Here is a 14894-nt window from a genome sequence, read left to right as displayed (position 1 = left end):
AAAACATTATAGTCTATTTAATATAACTTATCTCCATGACTATGTATGTTATACTTACTAAATTCAATGACATTACTATATTTTGTATGCAGAAAAAGACCAATCTGTGGGTAGCCATTAGATCGAATTATAGTATAAAATATTAAGATAATTTCTTGATTTTGTTATAATTTTTATTTGAAGAGACTTAACTCTACATACAGACAGATATATCATATATAGATATATCCTTTTAAAGTTAACAAAAACAGCCTTTTGTAATTTCATTCAAAATTTAAAAGTCTTAAATATTCCCTTAAATGTAAAGTTTAACTTTTAGATCCTATAGAACAAAAAGTCAAAAGAGAATTACCTCTATCATTAATAAAATTTTTTATAAATAAAAGAATTGTTTTAAAGTTCTATCTGTGTACGCTGACTCCAAAATACACCAAAACCTTAACTTTTCATTTTGGAAAGCATTGCCAGAGGAATACTGAAGGCTTCCAGAAATTTTCAGAACTCAAAGTAGAATAAGAAACAGATATACTGAGAGAAAAATATTTAAGCCCTTGAGATGAATAATGTTTATAAAAGCAAACTCCTTAATATTGAAAGGTCACTCTTTGCTAGGACTTTTGTGGTATCTATAAAATAGCTGGTCAAGATTATGCACTTTGTTAGGACAGAAACTATGATGAGATTCTCTGGATTTGGTAAATATTGAGACAAGCCTTACTATTGAAGTGTTTCTCTACATACCTGTTCCACATTGTAGCCATGCTTCTCCTTTGCAATTGCAATGTATTCATCCACTGCAATGAAATAATGGTATATAATTAATTATTCTCATTTAATTAATTTACCTAGGTCTACTTTTGTTCTTAACATAGCAAAGCAAAACAATTTATATTCCAGGGTAAAAAAATAGCCAAAGATACCTCCCATGAAATGTTACAAAGAGACTTGTAATAGCAAGATCAGATGCTCACCTGGTTTAAAATTTTATTTAGTATAACTTATCTCTACAACTACACGTTATACTTACTAAATTCAATGACATTACTATATTTTTGTATGCAGAAAAAGACCAATCTGTGGGTAGCCAATAGATCTAATTATTGTATAAAATATTAAGATAATTTCTTTTCTAATAGTCTTTATTTGAAGAGAGTTAGCCGTTTAAGACCCTTTCACATATTTAAAGTTGATCCAAAGCCTTTACCATTCCATTTTTGATTGATGTATAAAGGATAGCTTATAGTTCTGCCAGTTATACATAACAATGACACATTTAAGTATGCTTCAGTACTCCTAAATTTTCTTCAGCTCTTCCTGCTTGTAATACAAAGCATGTTTGAGTATTCCACTTTCATTTATCTTCCATATGTAATTAAGCCAACAGAATTATTTAGATAAGCAGTTTCAATGATGATAAACTGGCTATTATTTCAAGGCCTCATTGCTGAGAAGTCCAACACATTCACCAGAACTCAGTTTTATGTGAACTCCATAAAATCGCTCTTCCTTGATTCTAATTAATTTTTATATGTGTGTGTATGTATAAATTAACTTTTTGGAAATATTTTTGAGAAGCAGTGGTTAAGAATCCTGATTCCGGAACAGCTAGTCTACCTAGGTTTGATTATCAGCTTATTGCTGTTTTTTTGACTTTGGCCAAGTAACTTTTGACCTTTTTGTACCTTAGTTTCCTCACTCTAAATAGTTGTTAAAAACACTACCTTCCTCCTGTGATTAAATAGTTAATAAATGGAAAATGCCCAGAACAGCACCTGGTCCATTTTAAGAATTTTATAAGTATTTGCTGTGATTATTAGTCAGTACAGTCTAATATATGAATATGCTCTTATAACAATAATGCTATTATAATAAAATGTTTAAATGTATGCTATCAAATCTCCCCACAAAGGGTAAGCTTTTTGTGTAGAAAACCCAAATATTACATTTTGTTTACAGCCCAAAGCACTTAAATACATGACAGGTCTAAATATATGCTGAACACCACCAATTGACTTGTGGTTTCCAACCCTGGCTATGCATTACAATCAGTGTGGGAGCTTTTAAAAAGTAAGACATCCAGGATCCACCCTTGAAGCCTCTGACTTAATTGGTCTGAGAAAGAGACTAGATATAAGTACTTAAAAAAAAAAAAATTCCCCAAGTGATTCCAATGCACTTCCAGGGCTGAAAACCATCACCCTAGACCTTCATTTAAATATTCCACATGAACACTACACTACCAGGACTCTCTGGCTGAATTTTGTTTCCACTTTGCTAAGAAATGAACCATTGTATAAAACAGAACTAAGCCAGTAAAATTCAATGATACCCTGATGCTCAGTTTGTGAATGAAAACCTTTGTCTGTAATGAGAATTGAACCTGGGAAACTAATAGTCTCTTTCAGGTTCTCATTAAACAGTCCCAGGCCAGATGAATAATTTCATGTTTTCTGTTAGGAATGCTTCAAGGGCACACAATTTCTAGACTACCAGCTAGACCTTTGGCTGGTGTTTTACAGCTCTTAAATAGAAAGATTTATCAGTTAAGCAGAAACATACTCGGTTTTCAATTTTTAGCTCTCTTATTGCATCAATAAGCATGATTCGACTTACTATACACGATAGGATATCATTAATTTTCATGGGACTAAATAAATCAGACACCTTTAAGATGTTAGTAAATATTCTAAAAAGACAAGCTTATCTTACAGCTGCTAGAATTAACTGTTCAGTGTCGTTGTTGTTCTTGTTGTTATTTAACAAACTAAATGATAACTGAATGGAGGGGTGGGGATCTTAGTGTTGTTACCTGCACGTTTCCTATATCTGATGTGCCGCAAAGGATCAGGTCCGCTACATCACATTGAAGTCTAAAGCCACACCATGATTCAAGAAGTGCATGGTCAATGATCCAGAAGGTCTCCGTCCAGAAATGGAGAGCACAAAGATGACCTGATGGCTGCTGAAGTCAGTTCTTTCCCCTTTCCTCTTTAAAATGGTAATGATAGTGGGCTCTTTGAAGTTTGAAGGCATGTCTTTACCGCTCCAAATACTGAGGAAAAGCCTGGGCAGATGTCTACATAGTAACTCCCTCCCCTGCTTGAGGATTTAAGCAGCAATGCCATCAGATCCTAGGTTTTTCATTCTTCATGGGCCTGACACAAATTGGAATGATCAACCCACTATCTTCCAAAAGGAAAAACATTCTAATATAACAACCTCCATTAAAAAAAAAATAAGAATAATAATAAAAACAAAGACAAAACTGTTTTATGAGAATCTAAAAGACCCAAAAACAAATATAAGTCACATTTTGAATTGGGTGATAAACTCCTGCTGACATTAACATTTAATTTCAGAAAACTTACATTTGGCATCTGGGATACTGTGATATGGAGACCATACAAGCATCCCTCCATTGTCTTTATCTGTGTACTTTGTAGCACCTGGGGGAAAAAAATAATTACTTTGAATATGATGGATTTTATTTACACTGAAAATAAGTATAAACAAAGTAAGCTGGCCAGACACAGTGGCTCATCCCTGTAATCCCAGTACTTTGGGCGGGCGAGGTGGGCAGATCATGAGGTCAGATGGAGACCATCTTGGCTAACACAGTGAAACCCCGTCTCTACTAAAAATATGAAAACGAAAAATTAGCCAGGCATGGTGGCGGGCGCCTGTAGTTCCAGCTACCTGGGAGGCTGAGGCAAGAGAATAGTGTGATTCCGGGAGGCGGAGCTTGCAGTGAGCCAAGATGTGCCACTGCACTCCAGCCTGGATGACAGAGCGAGACTCCATCTCAAAAAAAAAAAAGTAAGCTTTATTTCAGTTTTAGTACAGTATCTGCAAAGGAGGACAAGGAAAGAAAATACAGGAAAACAAAAGGAAAATAGATTTACATTACATATAGTAAATAGCTTGTTTATAAAAATTAAGGGAATTTTACAAATGCTGGTTTATCCCTTTTAAAGTAAAAAAGACTTTCTTCAGTACATTACATATCTCTACTTGACAGAAGGTAATAAATCTGATATAAACTTCCATACATTACTTAGAGATCATCTTTAAAAACTCAAGACTTTTAAACGAGAAAGAATGCCTCAGGTACTGTTTTGCCCCATATCTAAATGGGTCAAGAGTGCTGTAATTTTTAAACACTTATGTCTGCTTTTTATTTAATTTTATTTCTTGCTAAGGGTCTGCCAGCCATTCACTTTTAAACTTAAGTTCATTTATGACATTTTATATTTATAAAAGTTTGTGCTCTGTATTAGAAGAAAAGTCAAGAAAAATAAAAATAAAAAAGGCTGGGTGCAGTGGCTCACGCCTGTAATCCCAGCACTTTGGGAGGCTAAGGCAGGCGGATCATCAGAGGTCAGGAGTTCAAGACCAGCCTGGCCAACGTGGCGAAACCCCATCTCTACTAAAAATGAGAAAATTAGCCAGGTGTGGTGGCACACGCCTGTAATCCCAGCTACTTGGGAGGCTGAGGCAGGAGGATCACTTGAACCTGGGAGGCAGAGGTTGCAGTGAGCCGAGATCACACAGCTGCACTCTAGCCTGGGTATCAGCCAGGCTCCATCTCAAAAAAAAAAAAAAAAAAAAGTCAAGGTAAAAAAGTTAATGCAATTTCTTCTTAATATAATCTCAAAGTCTACTTCTACTTCTGACTTGGAAGAATAGTAACATTTTCTAATTTCTTTCTTTCTTTTTAAAGATGTGAAGTCTGGCTACGTTGCCTAGGCTGGTCTCGAACTACTGGCCTCAAGCAATCCTACTGCCTCAGCCTTCCAAGTAGTTGGGATCACAGCTGCATGCCACCACACCCAGCCTCTAATTTATATTATTTTATAGCCTAGAAAGTCAGAAAAATCAAGCCCTATTAACCTTCATATAAATTAAGAATCAACAGCATGAAGGGCTGAGACAGCTATGCCAGAGCTAAGTTACATGCCTGTAGACTCTATCTATTATTTTAATCATTCAGTGTTATTCTTCTGGTCTACCTAATTCTTAGTTGCATTTAATTCATTAAAACTATCAACAAATGAAGCATTGCTGCTACTTTTTTTTTTTTTTTTGAGATGAAGTTTCACTCTTGTTGCCCAGGCTGTTCAATATCACGATCTAGGCTCACTGCAACCTCTGCCTCCCAAGTTCAAGCGATTCTCCTGCCTCAGACTCCCGAGTAACTGGGATTACAGGCATGCACCACCACACCCAGCTAATTTTTCTATTTTAGTAGAGACGGGGTTTCACCATGTTGGCCAGGCTGGTCTTCAACTCCTGACCTCGTGATCCGCCTGCCTTGGCCTGCCAAAGTCCTGGGATTACAGGAACGCGCCACCATGCTTGGCTAACTTTGTATTTTTAGTAGAGACAAGGTTTCTCCATGTTGGTCAGGCTGGTCTCGAACTCCCAACCTCAGGTGATCCACCCACCTCGGCCTCCCAAAGTGCTGGGATGACAGGCGTGATCCACTGCACCCGGCTCATCAATGACTTTTATGTGGTACTGATAATTACCATTAATAGCCAGAATTCTAAAATTACTCACATAAAATATTAAAATAATTCCGAGGTTAAACTGTAATCCTTTATAAAGTTATAAGATACTTGGAATGAAGAACATTCATTTCTAGTGGTAGGAGAACTACTACTGTAATCTCCATCTTAGAGAAGTTATCTATCAGGCAATAATATAGTACCATTCAATATTTTTATTTTTAGACAAGCATCATATATCATTACCGATCAATAAATTTTAGTTAAAAAATCATACATTGCCATAAAATATAAATTTATCTTAAAATTCTATGTATGTTATAAGGAAAATTAAGAAGAAAAGAGAACTGAAAGAAGAAACACTACCAAAGTATTCGAAAGCCTTTTGTATTTTGTCATATCTTTAATAAAAGAGGACACAAAAGCATGAGCTGAGAATTTAGGAAAATGCCAAATTACAGTTCATTATGTGAAATTTATATTCAATGCAAATAAACTGGCCAAGCCCTGTGGCTCAAGCCTGTAATCCCAGCACTTTGGGAGGCTTAGGTGGGCGGATCACTTGAGGTCGGAAGTTCAAGACCAGCCTGACCAACATGGAGAAATCCCATCTCTACTAAAAATACAAAAATTAGCCGGGTGTGGTTGGTGCATGCCTGTAATCCCAGCTACTTGAGAGGCTGAGGCAGGATGATCACTTGAACCCGGGAGGCAGAGGTTGCGGTGAGCCGAGATTGCTCTATTGCACTCCAGCCTGGGCAACAAGAGCAAAACTCCACCTCGGAAAAAAAAAAAAAAAAGAAACTTTGAGATATCTTTTTAAAACTTCAATATTAAGATACATATTTAAGTTTTCACCCTGTAAACAAAAATACAAACACAAAATAGTCAACCCACTCAATGGTAATAAAACAAAAACCCTATTTAAGTAGGTCAGAAGCCTTTACTTAATTCATAAAATCTAACGTTATACAAAGTGAATATCCTAAACTTCAATCCTTTAATATGGAACTGATTTTGCACAATGGAATCATGACAATAAGATCATTTAAATCCTACTTAACAGAACATGAAATGCAACAAAGAAAGTTTTCCATTAAGTCTCAAGTCTTAATGGCATATCACGCTAAATATTTAAACATAATTTCCTTGCATCTCATTCTTGCCTTACAGAAAGTCTGAATTAAAATATCTTCATTAAATGGCCCTTCTCAAACAGGTATTAAACTATTTTTTAAATTTTTCCCCATAAAAAAGTAACAGCTACAGGCTCGGTGCAGTGGCTCTTACCTATAATCTCAGTACTTTGGGAGGCCAAGGAGGATGGATGGCTTGAGCCCAGAAGTTTGAGGCCAGTCTGGGAAACACCGTGAGACCCTGTCTCTACTAAAACTACAAAAAATTAGCTGGATGTGGTCGCGTGCACTTGTAGTCCCAGTTACTCAAGAGGCTGAGGTGGGAGGATCGCTTGAGCCCAGGAGTTCGAGGCTGCAGTGAGTCATGATGACACTACTGCACTCCAGCCTGGGCAACAGAGCAAGACCCTATCTCAATAAATAAGTAAGTTTCCAAAAAAATTCTTAGCATTGTAATTAAGGGTTCAATCTGACAGAAACTGGTATCCAAGCTGTGGGAACTAACAGCTCGTCCAATATGGGTGAGCGGGTAGAGGATACAGGAGAGGCATACATAGAGCAATCCTGTCTGATAGCAGAGAATGCCTAATTAAGCATTTCACAATTTTCCTTCCCTAACTCTGAACTGGACTCTACTATTTTCAATTATATATGTGCCAACTAGGCCCAAGAGATGACTGATACAGGAAATGAGTGGTATTTTAGTGCAATGGTTAAGAGTATGAACTATAGAGCCCAACTCCCAGAATCTGAATACCAGCTCTGCTACTTGGTAGCTGTGTCACCTTGGATAAATCTATTTAATGTCTGTGCCTCAGTTTTCCTTATCTCTAAAAATATGGATGATGAGTACCTATCTGACAGAGTTGCTCAAAAATTAAATGAAGGCCGGGCGCGGTGGCTCAAGCCTGTAATCCCAGCACTTTGGGAGGCCGAGGCGGGTGGATCACGAGGTCAGGAGATCGAGACCATCCTGGCTAACATGGTGAAACCCCGTCTCTACTAAAAATACAAAAACTAGCCGGGCGTGGTGGCAGGCGCCTGTAGTCCCAGCTACTCGGAGGCTGAGGCGGGAGAATGGCGTGAACCCGGGAGGTGGAGCTTGCAGTGAGCCGAGATCGCGCCATTGCACTCCAGCCCGGGCGACAGAGCGAGACTCCGTCTCAAAAAAAAAAAAAAAAAAAATTAAATGAATATAAGTACGTGGCATATGGTAAGCATTATCTATGATTTAATTATTATTATTACTAGTATACGCTTATTGAAGACAGTTCTTTCTTAAGTTCCTTCCTTCTTTATCCTAAAAAGGCTTCTTCTCACCGTATCAACTACAAATGAATAAAACCTCAAGGGAATATATCTCAAAAATGGCTGATGTCCTCTCTCGCCAACCTCTTGAAAATGAAATTGAGGCCGGGCGCGGTGGCTCAAGCCTGTAATCCCAGCACTTTGGGAGGCCGAGACGGGCGGATCACGAGGTCAGGAGTTCGAGACCATCCTGGCTAACACGGTGAAACCCCGTCTCTACTAAAAAATACAAAAAACTAGCCGGGCGAGGTGGTGGGCGCCTGTAGTCCCGGCTACTCGGGAGGCTGAGGCAGGAGAATGGCGTAAAAACCCGGGAGGCGGAGCTTGCAGTGAGCTGAGATCCGGCCACTGCACTCCACCCTGGGCGACATAGTGAGACTCCGCCTCAAAAAAAAAAAAAAAAAAAAAAGAAAATGAAATTGAATAGCTGTAATGACCTTTATGTTTTTCTCACAATTCAGACGTGATTCCTTTCCTATAAAATAGGAGAAAGTAACATGTACTATTAAAAATAATTTATCTACCTCTTGGGATGCTTTGCATCCAGTAAGTTTTACCTTTTTCATTGTAAAAGTCAGAATGAACTAAAACATTAAATAGACATTAACCCCATGTTTATTTTGTTTTTATCTGTAACAATATTTAAGATTATACCTCAAAACTATCTGATATTTAGAAACATTACTGAGACTCAAACCTGACTCACCAACAAAACAACCATGACTTAAAGTACCTTATCTTCTGAATAGATTAAAAAACAAACCAAAACCTAGATAGCAAGCTACCATAATTTTAAAAGACTACAGTAGCATATCAGTTCTGAAAATAAAATTGTTGAACAATCAATTGTCTTCAGTTTTAGATAAAACATTTAAAGGTTAATCACTTTGAAATTATTAGATCTTTTAACTGGAGTCTTACATTTATAAGACTGCTGGAGAAAACCAACAACTAGGAAGGGAAAATATAATTCAATAAACTAGGATTTCCACATCAATAAAAATAAAAATCTATTACTTTTTAGATTTCCTTTAGGACATTAAAAATAAGGACTTCGAAGAAGATCATGGAACAAATATACTATATAAAGAACTTAAATACTGAGAATATTAAAATGTACTAAATATATTGTAACATTTTACTACTTATATACTAGGTTCTAAATTATATACTTAATATATACCAACTTCAAACTTGGGTAAACAAAGACTTTCCCGGGGCACATGAGCACGAGTAAGTTTCAAGAGAATCAATTTTCAGAACTTTAACTTCCCTATGTTCTCTTTCCGAAGACAATCTGCCTGAAAACTCACATGTGGTCAAATGATAAGAGGTTAGACTCATTCTACTTCCATCATCTCTCTTCACAAATGCCCGTCTCTCACTTAAAAAAAAATAAAAAGGCACCATCTCTCATGCATTCCAAATCTTACAAGAGTACATGACCCAAAATGTTAAACCCTCCAGGGTTTCAAACAGGGTGTCAGGAAAACACTCCTTTACTCAAGGCACCATAACTACTAGAGTTTTAATCAATTATGCATTAATTGTAATAACTCAAGCCAGAAGAGATGTAACACTCAGAACCTTACTCACAGGTGATCAATAAAGCACTTTATTTTATTTTACTTTATTTATTCATTTGAGACAGAATCTCACTGTCGCCTAGGCTGGAGTGCAATGGTGCAATCTCGGCTCACTCCAACCTCCACCTCCCGGGTTCAAGCAATTCTGCCTCAGCCTCTCAAGTAGCTGGGATTACAGGTGCCCACTACCATACCCAGCTAATTTTTTGTATTTTTAGTAGAGATGGGGTTTCGCCATGTTGGCCAGGCTGGTCTTGAACTCCTGACCTCAAGGGATCCACCTGCCTTGGCCTCCCGAAGTGCTGGGATTACAAGCATGAGCCACTGCGCTGGCCCAATAAAGCACTTAAAAGCACAAAAAAAAAATTATATAAGATAAAATTCTGTGGAGAAAATGCATGGAAATGACTTCAAAGACGAAAAGGAACAATGTAAACTTTCAGAATGTTAGAAGCTTGTCTACATATTTTACAAAATAGTACTATTACATCACTGTAGTATTTATATTTAATTGGATACATTTAAAATAAAGATATAAAGACTTCATTATCAAAGTATTAATATTTTCAATACACTACAGATTATATTTTTCAACTATTTAAACTCAGTGACAAGTAATAGATGTTGACTAAAAATATGTAAACCTTTTTTCAAAATTATTTCATGGATATGTAAGTAAAATATTTTGAAAACCACTGCTTTATATACAGTATTTTTCGCTTAATCTTGTGATATTCTTAACATCATCATCCTTTTACAAACGAGAAAACTAAGGCCTAGAGAAGTCAGGTGGTTCATCCAAGGCTATTATGCCATATTAGATTAAAGGCATATGATAAGAAATTAGGCTCTACACACAAAAACTGTTCTCATGAGGTAAGTACAGTTAGTAGGCACTAAATAAAAGTTGGGAAGATCTAGTGAACAATGGAAAGAAAATAATCAGAAATATAGTTAGTAAAGACATTATTAGCAATGGTTTCATAATTAAGGTAAACTGTTCCTAATCTCTTAACTTCAGTAATTCCAGTATAAATCTCAATTCTTCTCATATTTCCTAAAATAATCACTTTAATAAATTTTTTTTTTTTTTTTTTTTTTTGAGACCGAGTCTCATTCTGTCACCCAGGGTATAGCACAGTGGCACCATCATAGCTTACTGCAGCCTCAACTTCCTGGACTCAAGTGATCTCCCACCTCAGTCTTCTGAGTAGCTGGAAGTACAGATGTGGTATGCCACAACACTTGGCTAATTTTTGAATTTTCTGTAGTGACGGGGTCCCACTATATTGCCCAGGCTGGTCTCAAACTCCTGGGCTCAAGCGATCCTCTCACCTCAGCCTCCCAAAATGCTGGGATTATACCCATGAGCGTTGGGATTATACCCATGAGCGATAGCCCCTGGCCAATTCATTCTTTACCTGCTTAATTTTTATCATCATCACTATCACCTTTTCCAATAAAATTAGCCTACATAAAAAATCCTAGAAATTTTTCTACATTCTGATCACAGCAAATTTTACAAACTCAGCACCCAAGGCATTTTTCTTTCAAATGACTTCTAGAACTATGCGTCAACAATCTCCATAAAGATGGATTGAGTGGTTTAGGAGACAAAGATAATGAGAAAGAGAAGAGAGAGGAGCTAACCATGTCTCAATTTCCATAACTAATAAATATCTTTTTGGCAGGGTGCAGTGGCTCAAGCCTGTAATCCCAACACTTTGGGAGTTCAAGACTAGCCCGGCCAACATGGTGAAACCTTTTCTCTACAAAAATACAAAAAAAAAAAAAAATTAGCCGGGCACGGTAGCACGTGCCTGTAGTTCCAGTTACTCGGGAGGCTGAGGCAGGAGAATTGCTTGAACCCAGGAGGTGGAGGTTGCAGTGAGCCAAGATCGCACCACTGCACTCCAGCCTGAGTGACAGAGCAAGACTCTGTCAAAAAAAACTTTTCGTCTATTATTTTTCCCAAGGTAATGTGTTTATATTCCCACCTAATTATATTGATGTGAAAAACACAACAGCACAACATTTATAATAAAATAGATCAGCAGTATAATGTTGAATGGCAGAGGCCCAGTATTTCCCTGTAAAAAATGCCCAATAACTGATAATCTACGTTTGATTGATAAGATTAGCCTTTAACAGGTAAGAAAAGCCCTTGTAAGTTTAAATGGTGGTCAGTTTTAATTCTGTCCTTGGGTTCGGTATGCTTCTGGAGAAGACTCTTAAGCAGAAAATGAGTAAGTGAAGTTAAAGAAAGTGATGTCTAGCCTTATTCTAATAATAAAATTAAATTAGTCTGAGTAAATAAATTGAAAATCTGACTTTAATGACTTTAAAAACATTTCAGTGATTTTTTTTCTCCTCAAATATTCTATTCGGGTTCAAAATAAGCAAAATATTATTGTAGATTAAGTTGGTTAACAATGGTCACGTAAAACCACATTAATATTATTCTAAGTGATTATTCTCAAAATTTGGAAATTTGTTCCAGTGTTCAGTTTATCCTGAAACAAAAAAGATGCTTTCCAATGATTAGATCAATGCTTTCCAATGTAATGCTATGGCATGTACAAGTTTGTTCCAGCATTAAGTTTGGCTCTTAAGCACAAGACTCCTAATAAAACTGTATATAGTTGTCTATGAAATAAATATTGACTCAGAAATCTACCCATTGGGGCAAATAGATAGATATATTAACTTAAGAAATAATTGTAGCTGCTGAGGTGGAGACTCCCAATGAAAGCTCCAAATCAGAAAGGTGTGAATACATCCAGAATAATTCTTCATAATTACAAATTTTAATCTTTATAGAATTACCTGCCATATGCCCATCATTTAATCCTGGTAAGAATTCCATTAAATAGTTTTTATAGGCTGGGCGCGGTGGGTGGTTCACACCTGTAATCCCAGCACTTTGGGAGGTTGAGGCAGGCAGATCACGAGGTCAGGAGTTCAAGATCAGCCTGGCTAAGATGGCGAAACCCCATCTCTACTAAAAATATAAAAATTAGCTGGGCATGGTGACGTGTGCCTGTAGTCCCAGCTACTCAGGAGGCTGAGGCAGGAGAATCACTTGAACCCGGGAGGTGGAGGTTGCAGTGAGCCGAGATCGCGCCACTGCACTCCAGCCTGAGAGACAGAGCGAGACTTCATCTCAAAAAAACAAAAAAGTTTTTCTAGCCAGGAATACTGAGGTGCAGGGATAGTGTGTGTGGCTTGCTCAGACCACAAAAAGAAGAGTTGGGAGTTAGGAATTCAGATTTTTTTTTTTTTTTTTTTTTTTTTTTTTTGAGATGGAGTCTCACTCTGTCGCCCAGGCTGGAATGCAGTGGCGTGATCTTGGCTCACTGCAACCTCAGCCTCCCAGATTCAAGCGATTCTCCTGCCTCAGCCTCCCGAATAGCTGGGATTACAGGTGCGTGCCACCACGCTCGGCTAATTTTTTGTGTTTTCAGTAGAGACGGGGTTTCACTGTGTTAGCCAGGATGGTCTCGATCTCCTGACATGGTGATCTGCCCGCCTCAGCCTCCCAAAGTGCTGGGATTACAGGCATGAGCCACGGCACCTGGCCTGAATTCAGTCTCTTAAAGCCAAAGTGTGCTCCTTCCAAATGTCAAGTAAACCCAGAGGGAGCAGAGTGGTGTGAAAGTGCCATTCACCTACTAGCAACATCAATAAAGAAAATTAGCTTCATAAAACATTTAAAATTACTTGAAGCCCATCAGTATATACACTGATAGTCTTTAAATAAAATGTATTCCCAGCCAGTCATTTAGAAGGCAACCCAAATCTAGTGAACACTCTTGCATCACTGTTTTCACCTATTAAAAATGAAACTGTCCTGACAATCATTTTAACACTCATTACTTTTTATCCTCCTCACTTGGGACAGGAGGAGGAGCTGCTATCTGAAATCCAAATGGTTGGTAAATATCATTTTGCATTTCCTAACAGGTAGAGGAGGGACAAAAAATACACCTCTGTATTCTAATAATTAAACATTCTGTTTCTCCCCAGGAAAATACAAGGAAACTCTTTAATATCTAACATAGAAATCGAAGGTCTGACACAAACGCAATATTATGAACGGGCACCGGGCAAAAAAACTGACGAACTGTAAGGAGGGAAATAAAAAGGTGGGCCCCTCTGAAAGTCTGTCCAAAGCCTGAACTGAGAAGGGTCTCGGGCAGGGTGGGGAGAAGGAAACGCGCTCCACTCCGAGAGGCTCCAGCAAGGGCGCCTCCATATGCGGAACTCTCGCCCAATCCCCGCACAAGCTGAAATCTCGTGACCGCCGGGGAGCCTGTTTGGAGAAAAGTAGACAGGGAGCCCGCAAGCTGGGTTGGCAGAGGACGCTGGAACCTGGCTGCTCGGGGAGAAAATGTCTCCTTGGCAGCTGCAGCCACTGTCCTGTGGTCTAACTTCCCAGGGCTGGCTGGCGAGCGAGGTGTGCCTGCCGCTGGCGTCTCCCCACCCCCTTCCCCCACCCCTTTCTCTCCGCGGCTCCCGCACTCCGCAGAGCTGCCGCGACCAAAGCTACACCACCTAGCCAAAAAGAAAGAAAAGAGACAATCCCCGCTGCGCGCGGGTCGGCATGGCTCGCCCTTGGCTTCCCCAGCCGGTGACAGCCGCCCTGGCCTCCGCCGCCCGCCCCGGTGCCGAGGCAAGCGAGGTGGCAATTGACATTTCCACGGTTCGTCCACACAGTCTGCACGCCTGCTCCTCCAGCCCGCGGCCTCGGACCCTGGACTCCGCCAGGGGCCGTCTCCCTCTGCTCACCCCGACCCCGTTCCAGCTCAAGGGTCAGGAAGGCGATGCCACCAGCGGGCAAGTGGCCTCCGAAGGGAACCATGTTAACCTTGCAGTGCACACATCTGCCCACACTCCCAGTGTCACAGCCCGGCCAAGCCTGACAGCCTCCCCGCCACGGATGTCTGCCCAGCCCAAGCCCACATCCCCTCCCGGCCCCATGCCCGGACCCCTAGCCCGTCCACCCCAAACCAAGCCCAGGAAAGGGAAGATAAGATTTTGCTTAAGCAAATGTATCTACCTGGATCAAATTCAGGGATCCGAGCTTGGTATTCGGCTCCGACTCTCATCCCAACATCTGCAAAGCAATGCCAAAAAAAATATAAAAAAAATAAAAAAGAAGAAAAGAAAGAAAAAGGAAGAGACACTTAATAAAAAATAAAAATCTCTAGATGGAGGAAAGAAGCGGCGGGTGGATGGGAAGATATTAACTCGGGGCACTCCAGGAGATGGCAGTGGATGGGGGCGGGGAGGGGGGGGCAAGGGCGGAGGATTGGTCGAGGGCGGAGGGACGGGGGTCGCGGGGGTGCTGCTGCACT

General features: G+C 39.3%; 1 protein-coding gene across 5 annotated transcripts in view; it reads right to left on the bottom strand.

Moving 5' to 3' along the window:
- RCOR3 (REST corepressor 3) overlaps positions 1–14894 on the bottom strand; it is a 58397-nt gene that overhangs the window by 43013 nt on the left and 490 nt on the right. For 4 of the 5 annotated variants that reach the window (XM_028852849.2, XM_077937181.1, XM_028852852.2 and 1 more), the window contains exons 2-4: positions 14597–14653; positions 3369–3446; positions 742–794 (exon numbers count right to left, since the gene is read on the bottom strand). In XM_028852849.2, the coding sequence (XP_028708682.1) occupies positions 742–794; positions 3369–3446; positions 14597–14653 (188 nt within the window). Of the gene's footprint in view, positions 1–741; positions 795–2809; positions 2989–3368; positions 3447–14596; positions 14654–14894 lie in introns of those variants that run through there. The other variant, XM_077937194.1, reaches the window with a different exon arrangement.

This window comes from Macaca mulatta, chromosome 1, assembly GCF_049350105.2.
Source record: "Macaca mulatta isolate MMU2019108-1 chromosome 1, T2T-MMU8v2.0, whole genome shotgun sequence".
In the NCBI taxonomy this organism is placed as follows: Eukaryota; Metazoa; Chordata; class Mammalia; order Primates; family Cercopithecidae; genus Macaca; species Macaca mulatta.
This window is presented reverse-complemented; position numbering and strand designations above follow the sequence as displayed.